The sequence below is a fragment of the Zingiber officinale genome, chromosome 6A (genome assembly GCF_018446385.1).
Source record: "Zingiber officinale cultivar Zhangliang chromosome 6A, Zo_v1.1, whole genome shotgun sequence".
In the NCBI taxonomy this organism is placed as follows: Eukaryota; Viridiplantae; Streptophyta; class Magnoliopsida; order Zingiberales; family Zingiberaceae; genus Zingiber; species Zingiber officinale.
Genome location: NC_055997.1, coordinates 30,738,758 through 30,752,602, shown reverse-complemented (window position 1 = coordinate 30,752,602; position 13,845 = coordinate 30,738,758). Strand labels below are relative to the sequence as shown.

At 35.2% G+C, this 13,845-nt stretch overlaps 1 protein-coding gene across 1 annotated transcript; it reads right to left on the bottom strand.

The window, feature by feature from the left end:
- Positions 1-536: 536 nt before the first annotated feature.
- Positions 537-13,481, bottom strand: LOC121993844. Its single transcript, XM_042548135.1, has 6 exons — positions 12,871-13,481; positions 12,718-12,791; positions 12,037-12,096; positions 10,901-10,984; positions 1,043-1,115; positions 537-966 (listed from the first exon to the last, which is right to left on the bottom strand). The coding sequence occupies exons 2-6, from the start codon at positions 12,745-12,747 to the stop codon at positions 899-901; spliced, it is 315 nt and encodes a 104-aa protein (XP_042404069.1). The 5' UTR covers positions 12,748-12,791; positions 12,871-13,481; the 3' UTR covers positions 537-898.
- Between the last annotated feature and the right edge of the window lie 364 nt (positions 13,482-13,845).

The following is a 13,845-nucleotide window of genomic DNA, read 5'->3' as shown; positions in this document are numbered from 1 at the left end:
TGAAGAAGAGAAAGGGGCCGGAATCCTAAAGAACTCGCCGCGGGACGAAGCTGCGCTGTGGAGGAGTCGACGAAGAGGAATGGTACTGTAGCTTCTCATTTAAATCAGATCCAGATCTGAACGGACGGCTGAGATTGAATTGGAACTTGATCAACGGTGAAAAGCCACCCAAAATCCGATCCGAAGGTGCCGATCTTGATCTAGGGTCTGGATCTACTCTCCCATAAGTCGGATCGACCAGATCTTCACTGGATAGTCTAGATCTGTCCAATCTTTGATGAACGATCCAGAATGTTTTGGGCTGGATCAACGGCTGGATGAACTCAGATCTGGATCAAACTTTCGGATCTTCATCAATGGCTTAGATTTTCTCCTGATTAGGTCGGATGGTCCAAATTCTCAACGGATGGCTCAGATCAGCTTGATTGTAGATGAATGGTTCAAATAACTCCAAGGTTTGATCGTCTCGTTTAAACTCCGATTCGAGCCCAATTTTGGTTCGAATAGATCCAAATCCAAGATTCTTTTGATACCTACAAAATAAGAATCAAATATTAGCATCAAATAACACCAAAAATAAGATAATTTGTAATTAAGCCAAAAATAAAGACAATGCATGAAATGTGATGTAACCATGATTTAAACCAATAAAATCAATATCAAACAATGCATATATGAATCAAAATAATACAATAAAATCATGATTTTCACACTTTAATTCCAGAATTTTGAATTTCAAATAATCTCAAATCCCCTATGAATAAGAACTTCATCCCCCACACTTGAAGTAATGGTCGTCTCGGACAATGCAACACAACATGCTCTCCAATTACTTAACAACTTTAACCACTGTTTTCATTCTTTAATCTGCAGACTCTTTTCCTTTCTTTCTCTGTTTCTATGTCAATCTGATTTGGCAATTGAAATTTTCCACATTTGGCACACCACTTTTGCTCTTCCAAAATCCTACAGAAACATCCACAGTAATAACAAACATTCTACTTCATTTATAGATAATCCTTACACATTCTACAGCTCTTACTCATGTGCAGCAACATTACTAATGATAGGAAACTAGTTTCATGTTGTTGCTGGTCCAGATCACCATTAAAAATCTGCACAAATAAAACTTTGGTTTAGAACTCTTGCTAATTAGAACAATACAACAGAAATTTTCCACATGACATATTAAACTAATAGTTGCTCAACAATTCCTGGAACTCAGATTCAGTAGCAAACAAATTCAAGGATTTAAGGATTCAAGTTCAACCATTTAACATGCTCATAATCATCTGCAGAATTCACACAATTGCAGCAACAAATACTCAAGATTTTAGTTGGCAGAATAAAGGAAAATGGGTGGTCGTAACTGCAGTGGAGCTGGACAATTCCAGTAATCTCTTTCATTGTTTATGCCAAATTCTTGTAACATATCTTGGTACACATCTGGTACACCAAATTAATGTTGGTGCAAGCTGCACCAGAATCAAACCTGAGTTTTGATGTTGTCAAAGGTTCAAGTTAAGTCTTGTTATGATCTAACAAGTTGACTGAGTGTGCATGATGTTTACTCAACCGGGAAAGTCCTAGCTGGAGGCTAGGCAGAGAAATCATAGCAGATCGTGGAACCCAGGTGCAAGTCCAAGTGGGTCGAGGGGATCCGAAGCTTGGCAGAGTGATCGAGAGGTCTGGAGGACCAAAGATCGAAGGAAAAGTCTTGGGGAGCTGATCAAGGCTGAGTGAAAAGTCCAAACTAGATCTGAAGGATCAAAGTTTGGCAGGTAGGTTGAGGTAAACAAACTGGAGGAGCGACAGCGAGGTCGGGTTCCCGAAGGGAACAACCTTAGGTCGCTGATCCAACTGAAGAAACCGGGAAGGTTTCCAAGTTGAGGTCAAGAACAGTTCTACTGTTATTTTATTTCTCATTATTATACTATTGTGCTAATATCTGTGTTGTAGGTTGTGTTGGTCTAACATCTGTGTTGCAGGTTATTTTTAACACTGTCTTGCAGGTTAAGTTGGATCGGTCGACTGAACCAGAGGATCGGTCGACTGAACCAAGTAAGATCAACACATAAGTCAGTCTAGATCAGAACTGAGCCAGAATCGGATCAAAGCCTGATCGGTCGGCCGAATAGTAAGATCGGTCGACCGAACGTAGTGACTCAGCAAAGCCAGCTTGTCAGCACAGATCAGCAAGGAAAGGAAAGAAGGGCTGATCGGTCGACCGAACCCATGGATCGGTCGACTGATTCAATCAACATTAAAGTTGCATTAAATCAAGATCACGGCAGATTCTGACGAACAAGGAAAAGGCTTGTTCGGTCGATCGAAAAAAGGGTTCGATCGACCGAATCATTAAAGACCAGTAAATGCAAAAGATCGAGCCAGCTTCGAACTTCAGCCAGGAAGGAAGGGAGCGGGTTCGGTCGACCGAACAGTGGGATCGGTCGACCGAACCTCCAGTACACCTATAAATTCAGACTCGAAGACAGAGGCCATAACAATAATCTTTTCTGATCAATTCTGGTGCTACTCTGCAAAATCGCTCGTGCAACATAGCTCCATCAACACTGCAAGCTACTTCACCAGATAGTGTCGACCGAGCATCGTCTTTCAATTACTTGTCGGTATATTTAATTTTAGCTTGCATTGTAATTTCATTTAAGCAAGATAGTAGGGTGTTACTATCTTGCTCCATTGTATGATTCACTTCTTTCCGAGGACTTCAGAAAGAAGGATTTTAGTGCTTTGCCCATCGGTGCAGTCAATGACTGCGGGCCTTCGAGTAGGAGTCAAGCTAGGCTCCGAACGAAGTAAATACATTGTCTCTTTTTCTTATTTCCGCTGCACGACTTTGGTTTCAAAATACGAAAAGATTAGTTTTAAAAAGCGCGATATTCACCCCCCCCCCCCTCTATCGCTTCAAACGATCTATCAATTGGTATCAGAGCCGGTTAGCTCTGAAATTTCTTAACCGATTTTCAAAGCATTTTTAAAACCTTTACTTTTCTGTTAGAAATATTTTTTATTCTATTCTCTTCTCAAGCACTACAAATCCCAAGATAAGTGTCTTGGAAATATTTTTCTTAATTTTTTCTTGCAAGGATGATGAACTCATATCAAGAAGGCTATAGTACGGTCCGACCTCCACTATTCAAAGGAGAGAATTTCAGTTACTGGAAGAATAGGATGGAGTGCTACCTAAAGTCTGACATTGAGCTTTGATTCACAATTTTGAAAGGCTATACTCCCCTAATGAAGGACGGAACAACCCTAGAACCAGAAGAATGGACTTCTCAGATGGTCAAGAAGGCACAACTGAACTACAAAGTAATCAATACCATTCAGTGCGGGCTCACGATGGAGGAGTTGAATAGAGTTGGTCCCTACGACAACGCCAAAGAATTGTGGGAATCGATAGTAAAACTACACGAAGGAACGGACGACTCGAAGGTAAACAAACGAGATCTACTTTTAAATAATTTGTTAAATATAAAAATGTTTCCTGGAGAGACGACCTCGCAACTAGACGCTCGACTGAAGGACATTCTCAACGGTCTTCACCTGATTGGACACAATCTTGAAAATCGCGACACAATAAGGTATGCTCTGAACGCCTTTCCGATGAATGCTTTGTGGGCATCAATTGTAGATGCCTACAAAGTTTCTAAGGATCTTTCAATTTTTAAGTTAGACGAGTTATTCTGTGAATTAGAACTACATGAGCAATCTAACATGAGCCATGGCGAGAAAGGTGTTGCTTTGTATGCAGGGGCGAGCAAGGAGACAAAATCAAAAACGAAGATCGAGTCTGAAAGCGAGTCAGACTCAGACTCAACAAACAAAGAAGAATTAGTCAACATGGTCCAAAGGTTGTTGACTAAGAAGAAGTTCAGAAGAAGCACCAAAAAGACTCCACCGAACTAGATCCAAAACAAATCAGAAATGATTTGTTATGGATGCAACAAGAAGGGGCATTTCAAAAATGAATGCCCAAATCGAAAAGAAGAAAGATCCAAATCGACAAGACGAAAGAAGGCACTTCAAGCAACATGGGACGAAACTTCTTCCGACGGATCCGACGCGGAACAAACGAAGCACTCGAGCCATCTTGCATTTATGGCAAGAAACGAAGATTCCGACTCCGAGTTAGATGAAGAGTACGAATCCGAGAACAACATCGAGTCCGAGGAAGATCACAGATCCAGAGATCCTAATATGGTAACAATTTATTCTAAGTCAAATTTGCTTAAAGTAGTTAAATGTTTGTTTAAAAAATTAGCAAAATCGGAAAAATAAAATAACTTGTTACTTAAGGAAATAGACCACCTTAAGCAACAAGTTAGCTTGAGTGACTAGACTAGCCAAGTTCAAGTCGGAACTTCGACTCAAGTTGAAAAACTTGAGGAAGAAAATTTCGACTTGAAAGGTCAAGTCGAGCGATTCAAGAAAACGTTGGAAAAGTTCGAAATGAGATCCAAGTGTCTAAATATGGTACTTGGTTCGCAACGAGCTGTATACAATAAATCGGGGCTTGGCTATAAACCGAACAAGACAAACAAATCATACATGTCCCTAATCAGTCAAAATGTTAGAAGTCAAGTCCAAGCATGAGTTTAAACAAAACACTTAATCAAACCAATTAAACCAAACCACTACTTGGTCCCTAAGAGTCAAATCCATTACTTAGATAGACCTTATCTAAGCTGTGACTCAGGGGGAGCAATTAGAAAAACAATCCAACCAACTTGATTAAACAAAACTCAATACTTAGGACTAGGATCATTTCTGCTTAGAACGGTTAGAAGAAAAAGGTTTACCAAACCCTAACAACATAGCACCGGAATGGATTGGGATGATAGTACGTCAAGGAAACTTTGCCGAAGGCATGTCTAGGCTGAATATGGAATTCTACCTGGTGCACTAGACTTAGTGGATCTGACCGAAGCTAACCCAGTCAAACATGGACTAATTAGACCAAAATTTAGTATTAAGTTTTTTGGGCGGGAACAGTTTGGAAAGCATTCAGCAAGTGGTCTAATGATATCCAAGTAGGCCGTATGCCTCGCCACTGAACTGAAAGCTTATCCTTATGAAGCCTGCATGATTAACCCAAATCTAAATTTGAATCTAACATGGGTTCAATAACCTTTTTCAATTAATTATTCAAACCTAATCAAATTCAATTAATTATCAAACCTAATTCAAACCTAATCAAATTCAATTAATTATCAAACCCAATTTAAACTTAATTTTAAACTAAATTAATTTAAAATTAATTTAAGCTTATTTAAAAATTAATTTAAAATTATTTTAAACTTATTTAAAAATTAATAAAAAATTATTTTAAACTAATTTAAAAATTAATTAAAAATTATTTTAAACTTATTTAAAAATTATTTTAAACTTATTTAAAAATTATTTTAAACTTATTTAAAAATTAATTAAAAATTATTATTTATTTAAAAATTAATTAAAAATTATTTTAAACATATTTAAAAATTAATTAAAAATTATTATTAATGTAAACATATTTATAAATTAATTAAAAATTATTTTAAACTTATTTAAAAAATTAATTAAAAATTATTTTAAACATATTTAAAAAGTATTTAAAATTAATTTAAACTTATTTTAAAATTAATTAAAATTATTTTAAACTTATTTAAAAAATTAATTAAAAATTATTATTAATTTAAACATATTTAAAAATTATTTTAAATTATTTTAAACTTATTTAAAAATTAATTAAAAAATATTACTAATTTAAACATATTTAAAAATTAATTAAAAATTATTTTAAACTTTTTTAAAAATTAATTAAAAATTATTTTAAACTTTTTTAAAAATTAATTAAAAATTATTTTAAACTAATTTAAACTTATTAAAAAATATTATTAATTTAAACTTATTTAAAAATTAATTAAAAAATTATTATTAATTTAAACTTATTTAAAAATGAATTTAAACTTAATTAAAAATGAATTTAAACTTAATTAAAAAATTATGTTAAACTTAATTAGAATTATTTGAAAACTTATTTTAAATATTTTTAACTTAAATTTGTAAACTTAAATTCAAAACTAAATGACTAATCAATTAATTAATTAGTTAATTTTCTGTGCAATTAATCTTGAAATCTCTAACAAAAACATAAGTTCAAACAAAATAAATTTATAATAATAATAAACTTAAAATTAATTAAAACCTAAATTAAAACTTATTAATCTGGTTATAATTATAAGTCAACAACTTGATCTATTGTTTTAACCAAACTTTGGTTTAATCCTACATTGTGTAGGAATCCAAAGCTCTGGATAAATGGATCTTGGACAGCGGCTGCTCCAGACACATGACTGGGGATCAACACAAATTTACCAACATTGAATTCAAAAATTTAGGGTCCGTTGCCTTTGGAAACAATGACAAGTTAAAGATAATTAGTACAAGTGAAATTCAATTACAGTCAAACATTTCAATTAAAAAGGTTTTACTTGTTGAACATTTTAATTATAATTTACTTAGTATAAGTCAACTCTGTGATTCAGGATTTAAGGTTCAATTTTTGTCTTCTGAATGCTTAATAAGTTACAATGACTCAACTAATATTTTACTGAAAGGCTTTAGAGATAAAAATATATATTCCATTCATCTACCTAAGACAATATCTAAATGTCTTCTAGCAAATAATGATGAAACTTGGTTATGGCATAAGGAGGTTAGCTCATACTCACCTTAGAAATTTATTAAAATTAAGCAAAAAATGTTTAGTTAAAGGTTTACCAAAATTAGGAAATTCTTTAAATAAATTTTGTGATTCTTGTCAACAGGGTAAACAAATTAAATCAACTCATAAACTTACAAATCAAAATAGAACGAATAAAATACTTGAACTAATACATTTGGATTTATTTGATTCTCATGGAATAAAATCTTTTAATGGAAATCTATATTGCTTAGTAATCATTAATGACTATTCTAGATATACTTGGATAAAATTTTTATCTAATAAAAATGAAACCTTTGAAATATTTAGGCATTTCTGTAAACAAGTAGAAAATGATAGAGATATTAAAATAAAAAAAATAAGAAGTGATGATGGAGACGAATTCAAAAATCAAAATTTTAATAATTTTTGTTTAGAAAATGGTTATCACCATGAGTTTTCATGCCCTAAAACTCCACAACAAAATGACTTAGTAGAACGTAAGAATAGAACCTTACAAGAAGCTGCCCGAACCATGTTAAATGAATACAATACACCAAAATACTTTTGGGCTGAAGCTGTTAACACAGCTTGTTACGTTCAAAATAGAATCATAATTAATAAAGATAAAAATAAAACATCTTATGAAATTTATTTCAACAAAATTCCTAACATAAAATATTTTAAAGTTTTTGGTTGTAATGTTCATATCTTAAATCTTAAAGATCACTTAGGCAAATTCACTTCAAAAACTAACCTAGGATTTTTTCTAGGATATTCATCTACAAGTAAGGCCTATAGAGTTTATAATAAATCTACTTTGAAAATTGAGGAAACGACGAATGTAACATTTAATGAAATTGATATAGCTTCTATTACTCAACCTCATTCAAATACTAATCAAGAAGAAGATGAAGAATTAACCAACCTTAAAGAATCTGAAAATTCAAAAATATTAAAATCTAACCCTCACCATCCAGTCAACCAAATCATAGGAAATCCTGAATTAAGGGTTCAAACAAGATCGACTTTTAGAAATCTAAGTCAAATAGCATTAATATCTAAAATTGAACCTAAAAATGTAAATGATGCATTAATAGAACCTGACTGGGTAATTGCAATGCAAGAAGAGTTAAACCAATTTGAACGAAATCAGGTTTGGGACTTAGTACCTCCACCAATAAATAAGACGGTCATTGATACTAAATGGGTGTTTAGAAACAAATTAGATGATCAAGGTAATATTTTAAGAAATAAAGCTCGTTTAGTAGCGAAAGGGTTTAGTCAAGTCGAAGGACTAGATTACGACGAGACTTATACCCCGATAGCTAGACTTGAATCAATTAGAATGTTGCTAGCCTATGCTGCATTTAAAGGGTTCAAGTTGTACCAAATGGATGTTAAATCCGCTTTTCTAAATGGCCTTATTAAGGAGGAAGTCTACGTTAGTCAACCACCTGGTTTTGAAGATCTAGAAAATCCAACCTATGTCTTTAAATTAAAAAAAGTTTTATATGGATTAAAACAAGCACCTAGAGCTTGGTATGAACGTCTGTCTAGTTTTCTAAAATCAAAGGGTTTTAAAGAAGGCCAAATTGAACCTACACTTTTTATTAAGACCTTTAATTCAGACATTTTTATAGCCCAAGTTTATGTAGACGATATTGTATTTGGTTCAACCAATTCGAAATTTTTAAAAGAATTTGTGACCTTAATGGAAAATGAATTTGAAATGAGTTTGGTTGGTGAATTAAATTATTTCTTAGGTCTCCAAATTAAACAAACTAAGGATGGTAATTATGTACATCAAACTAAGTATACAAAAGAACTTCTTAAAAAATTTGGTATGGAAAACTGTAAAGGGCTTAAAACACCAATGACAAGTAACCTAACCCTTGATAGTGATGTAAATGGTATACCTGTTGACTTAAAGTATTACAGAAGCATGATAGGGAGTTTACTTTATCTAACTGCAAGCCGACCTGACATTTTATTTGCAGTTAGTATGTGTGCCCAATATCAGACTTGTGCAAAAGAGACTCATCTTTCACTAGTTAAAAGAATTATCAAATATTTAAAAGGCACTATTAATGTAGGAATTTGGTATCCAAGAACCTCACATTTTGACTTAGTCGGATACTTGAATTTGGATTATGCTGGGTGCAAGTTAGATAGGAAAAGTACAAGTGGAGGTTGTCAACTATTAGGTTCATTTTTAGTTAGTTGGTTTAGTCGTAAGCAACAATGTGTTGCCTTATCTACCACTGAAGCCGAATACATAGCAATGAGTGAATGTGTAGCCCAATTGTTATGGATGTCTCATACATTAAAGGATTTTAATCTAGATTATAAAAATGTAAAAACCTACATTGATAATATAAGTTCTATAAATCTTACTAAAAATCCAGTACATCACTCTAGAACTAAACATATATAGGTTAAACATCACTTCATTAGAGATCATGTGTCTAAAGGGAATATCGAACTTAATTATATTGAATCGAAATCTAACTTGGCAGACATTTTTACTAAAACTTTACCTGAAACAGAATTTAGTAATCTAAGAAGACAATTAGGGTTATGTTTTGTAGAATAGGTTCTTTGATTTTGAAAATTATTACTTAGTTTATTTTTCAAACTTAAATTTGTAAAAATCCCCATTTCAAATTTTTGTTTCAAAATTCTTTGAAATTATTTTTCATTTTATGGAATAGCCTAGGTCTTACCGTAGAATTGCATGATCTTATAGTTCTAGGAGACAGCATCTCACAAGCACAGTAGGATCCCTTATTTGTAAACTTAGAATGTGTGAGATGCTTAGGACCTAGCCCTAGATTTCATATGCTTATGTCAGTGCATCGCTATAAATCTGGGCTTTAAACAACATATATTGATCAATTTGAGTTAACTAGCTAGTAAAAACCTGGTTGATACTAAATACTCAAATTGACCAACCTGAGTTAAATTGCTACTATCTTGTGATAGCTAGCCTTGGACAAGGGTTGGACATTTCATCAGAAGGACAATTTTTCCTTAGTTTTTCTATATCCATGCTTGGACTTTAGGAATTTGTCAATTTTAGGGGGAGCTTCAAAACAAGATTTTTTAAACTTATAATATTTTGATCAAATTATTTTCAAAATATTTCTTTTTAAACATCTTTTTCAAAATATTAAAAAAAAATTCTTTTCAAAATATTTTTTAAAATTCATTCTTTTCAAAATATTTTAAAATGTTATTTTCAATATGTTTTTCAAAATTCAAGTTTTTTTATTCATTCTTTTTCAAAATATTTTTTTTCAAAATATTTTTTTTCAAAATGTTTTTCAAATTTCAAAGTATATTTTTCATAATGTTGTTTAAAATTTTATTCTTTTCAAAACTTCAAATGTTTTAATTTTCAAAATATCTTTCAAATTTTATTCTTTTCAACATGTAATTTTTGAATTTCTTGATTAAGTATATTTTTAATAATGTTTTTCCAAATATTAGTCTATTCAAAATTTACTTGGTTCTGCCCCTATTTTTGATGTGTGTCAAAGAGGGAGATATAGTGAATTCAGGGGGAGTTAGTTAATTCAAGGGAAAATTAAAAGTTAAAACTGCTTGTTTATTTACTTGTTGCATATTTTTAACTTAACTTTGAACCTTGGTTGCCAAATATCAAAAAAGGGGAGATTGTTGGTGCAAGCTGCACCAGAATCAAACTTGAGTTTTGATATTGTCAAAGGTTCAAGTTAAGTCTTGTTATGATCTAACAAGTTGACTGAGTGTGCAGGATGTTTACTCAACCGGGAAAGTCCTAGCTGGAGGCTAGGCAGAGAAATTGTCACGCCCCCCAGAGGAGACCGTACCGAAAAATTTCGACAGCATCTCCCCTGTACGGGTGACAATCTGAGGCATACATACATACAATATACATCAGCCACATACGGCTGGAATATATCTACACAACCACGCAGTTATATAACCAGCCCACTCGGCTGGAACAGAAATAAACACAACCACGCAGTTATATAAATATATGAATTACCAAATCAACACAGCGGAAATCACAAACAACGATCACAAAACATAAAGTAACTAACTGCGAGCCGGCTCGGCTTGACACAATAATATCAAACCCAATACAAAAGAATACAAGTACATAAACAAGTACAAAACCCAAAATACAAATAACGTAAGAAATACCGAAATCGTAAGGTCATCCTCGAATGTGACGTGGAACTGGCGGACAGGATCTCCAGGCGACTCCATAAATCCTTTACCTGCTACCTGGTGAAATTACCATTATACGGGGTGGTGAGTATAAAGACTCAGCGGGTAATAGACAGATAGTGCATGAGTAAAGTAAAGAACTAGAGATGCAAAGGTATACAGTCTCGTATGGAAATAACAGATACTACAGTGATATCATAATAAGTGTCCATACCTGAAACCATATCCTAGGCTAGTAAGGGAAGGTAGATGTAGCAAAGTCCTGCTACAGTACTGCTCATAACTACATGGTATCATGTGAGGTATATACAGGTCGACGGGTAAGTAAGTGTATAAACACATATCACGGTATAAATCTCAACCTATGTAAGCATAACAAGATAAATAAGCAGCAATGATAATCTAATAACAAAGACATAGATAAGCAACAACGATAAGTAAACAACCGAGATATAATAACAACGGTATGACGGATGGTCACCCGCCCACCTCTCTGCACCACGACCTGTATGGTCGAGAGGCCGGATCGATAACTGTACCACCCAAAGGCCGCCACTACTCTCGGGTGACCACTGGACAGTGCATAGTAACTGAATAGCTATGTCTGCGACGGGGTCCCTATCATGACTCCACCGCCTACCCATGAGTGTGACACGACAGACATGACGCCCACCACTACCTACGAGCGTGCGGCTCGGCCAACGATGGCCGTCTCAACCACAAGGGCCAAAGTCGTCATGCATGACATGATGCAAAACGTGATCGTCGTATATATATAAATGTATGCTACGTGAAGCCGGTACTCGTGAGGTGTGTAAATAAACAGAAATCAAAGCAGGTAAACATGGTATCAGGTGTCCATATATCCAATACCTACTATCTAATGTCTGGTATCTGGTATCCAATACCTAGTACTATCGTATCTGCTAAATATCATGAATAGCAACGAGAGACTGTATAGATACAGAAACGAGTAGCTCAAAGATTGAGTGGAAGTATCAAGCGCAGGAAAAATAAGAGTGGAGTCAAGATAAACATAGTAGCCAACTAAACATATAGCTCATGCACTAAGATCAATGTGATAAAGAGATAAAGCAAGAAGTACCCGCCTTGATACGTAGATCACGTCCTGAAATCTCACGCCGAGACGCTCGTCCCGAATCCAAGTCCTGCGATCACATAGTATATTTAGCTAATTACATACGAAGTAAATAACTAAGCAATTTCTCCCACCTAATTAGAACAATCCTAATCATACATGATTAAGGATTATTCCTCCAACTAACCTTAATCATAATACAACCTAATTAAATTAGGTTATACATGTTACATCTCCAAAACTCCTCCAAGTCACTAACCCAATTTTATCCAACATCGTATCAATATCTCCCAATTTGATAATCATTCAATCAACCTATCAACCAAATCATCAAACCACAATCAACCACAAACTCCAACATGATTCATCTTTAAATTCTCACCCATATCCATAGTTTCCAATCCAAAACCCCTAATCTAATATCAACATGGATTCAGCAATACACGCTAATATATCTAAGCAAGAACAAAGTCCTACAACCCATAAACAGACCTAATTGAGTAGCATACCTTAGCTTCCTCCAACAATTTCAGATCTGACCCAAGATCAATCTCAACTAATACAATCCCTGATCATATTACACACAAAAACATCTCCAGCAACCTAAACCGAACAATCTAACATGAGACTCAAAGAGGATACTCTTGAAAGAAACTAAATCAACAAAGGAGAAACGATCGAATGCTTATACCTCACCAATGATCTGATGGAGCTGCTCCATGTCCACCAGAGAACCAATTGGGCAATAAGGCAAGGTCAAGCTCACTGCCAGTACATAGGTAAGTTGCCACGAGTATACTGGAGCACAACGAGTAAGAAAATCCACTCAAGAGCATCCACTCACCATTAGGGCAGACGACGACCCACGGTGGTGGAGGAGCCTCACTGGTGACGACCAGTCCGCCTGGAATGTCAACATCGATGATCGATGATCAGCACTGTGGCAAGCACAACCAGGGCACAGCGTCGGTGATGGCATCACGTGGTGTGGGAGAGGGGAAATCGGCTCACGGGCACAACCCCACTGCCTCCTGTTCGTGGCCGGAGAGGGAAGACGACGGCGGCATCAGGTGTCCTTCGAGGCTACAGAGAATCGGCGATCTGGCGGTGAGGATGGCCAGGCACGGGCTGCAACTTAAAGAGAAGGACAACCGTAGCAAACATCCGGCGATCCGTGGAGATGGCAAGTCCGGCCAACGGTGAGAAGAGGGAAAGATCCCGGCGGTGCGGATGGTGGTCGGCGTGATCACATACGTGAGATCGAGAGAGGAAAAGAGGCGGCTAGGGCACGGTGAAGAGGGGAAATCGTGAGAGGGAGAGGGCTCGGGAGACTCTGCCGGTGCGGGTGAGCGAGGCCGGCGATCTGCCGACGCCGTTGCAGCCCTCGGAGGGTGGCACAGAGGAAGCGAAGGGGAGAAGTCGGCGGTGAGGGAAGGCTTTAGGGCACAGGTTAGGAATAGGTGAGGTTTATAAATTTAAACTTAGGTTTAGATAAATCAAAAACTTAAGTTTATTCCTCAATCAACTCCCATCTTTGGGTATTTCAAAATAGGCTTTCACTAAACCGAATAATTGATCCCCTTAAAATACGTCATACGGGCTCCGATTAATTCCCAGAAAATTTCTAAAAATTCCTGAAAAATCTAATAAGATTATTTGTCCAATAACCTTATTATTTAACTATTATTTGGGTACCGTATTTTACAGAAATCTTAGCAGATCGTGGAACCCAGGTGCAAGTCCAAGTGGATCGAGGGGATTCGAAGCTTGGCAGAGTGATAGAGAGGTCTGGAGGACCAAAGATCGAAGGAAAAGTCCT

Excerpts from the sequence above, each read along its gene's own strand:
- LOC121993844 (XM_042548135.1), bottom strand. The coding sequence starts at position 12,747 with ATGGAGCAGCTCCATCAGATCATTGGTGAG. Across the intron at positions 1,116-10,900 it reads AGGATGACCTTACGATTTCG|ATTTTTAATGGTGATCTGGA; the intron begins GTATTTCTTACG and ends TTATTTGTGCAG. Across the intron at positions 967-1,042 it reads AGTAATGTTGCTGCACATGA|GATTTTGGAAGAGCAAAAGT; the intron begins GTAAGAGCTGTA and ends ATGTTTCTGTAG.